Source organism: Octopus bimaculoides, chromosome 7 (genome assembly GCF_001194135.2).
Source record: "Octopus bimaculoides isolate UCB-OBI-ISO-001 chromosome 7, ASM119413v2, whole genome shotgun sequence".
Classification (NCBI taxonomy): domain Eukaryota; kingdom Metazoa; phylum Mollusca; class Cephalopoda; order Octopoda; family Octopodidae; genus Octopus; species Octopus bimaculoides.
The window spans coordinates 13,097,675-13,098,286 of NC_068987.1; the positions used below are offsets into that span (position 1 = coordinate 13,097,675).

At 42.8% G+C, this 612-nt stretch overlaps 1 protein-coding gene across 1 annotated transcript in view; it reads left to right on the forward strand.

Annotated features, from left to right (window-relative positions):
- Positions 1–612, forward strand: part of LOC106869737 (transcription factor ETV6) — a 48,325-nt gene that overhangs the window by 41,989 nt on the left and 5,724 nt on the right. Inside the window, exon 4 of the mRNA XM_052969120.1 lies at positions 122–612. Within this exon, the coding sequence (XP_052825080.1) occupies positions 122–612 (491 nt within the window). The remainder of the gene's footprint in view (positions 1–121) is intronic.

The window sequence follows — 612 nt, forward strand, 5'->3', positions numbered from 1 at the left end:
TGTGTGTGTGTGTGTGTGTGTGTGTGTGTGTGTGTGTGTGTGTGTGTGTGTGTGTGTGTGTGTGTGTGTGTTTACTTACTCATCGGCTACTAAAACAAATTTTCTTCTTTATTCGTTACAGACAGTCAATGCAACCAATATAAGACATATCAGCCACCACATCATTATCATCTACAACAGCAACAACAACAACAGCCGCAGCAGCGGCAGCATCACCAGCAACATCAGCAACAACACCATCATCATCAACAGCAGCAGCAGCAGCAGCAGCAGCAACAGCAACAGCAGCAGCAACAGCCACGACAGCAACCATATGTACAAGAGTCCTATCCACAACTGTTACTACATAATCAACCGCAACAGCAGCAACAACAACAACAACAACAACAACAACAACAACAACAACAACAACAACAAACACAGTTGCAACCACTACCACGTCAGCACCAACAGTTAGATGAATTCATACCAAACCATTCCAATACAATGTTTATTAGTTCTGATATGAATCCCTTCTCTTCTTCTCCATCGTTGCCACACTATTACCCATCGTCTCAGTTGAAACAAAAGAAACGCCCGGGAAGGCCAAAAATGAACAATCTTTTTAATGAC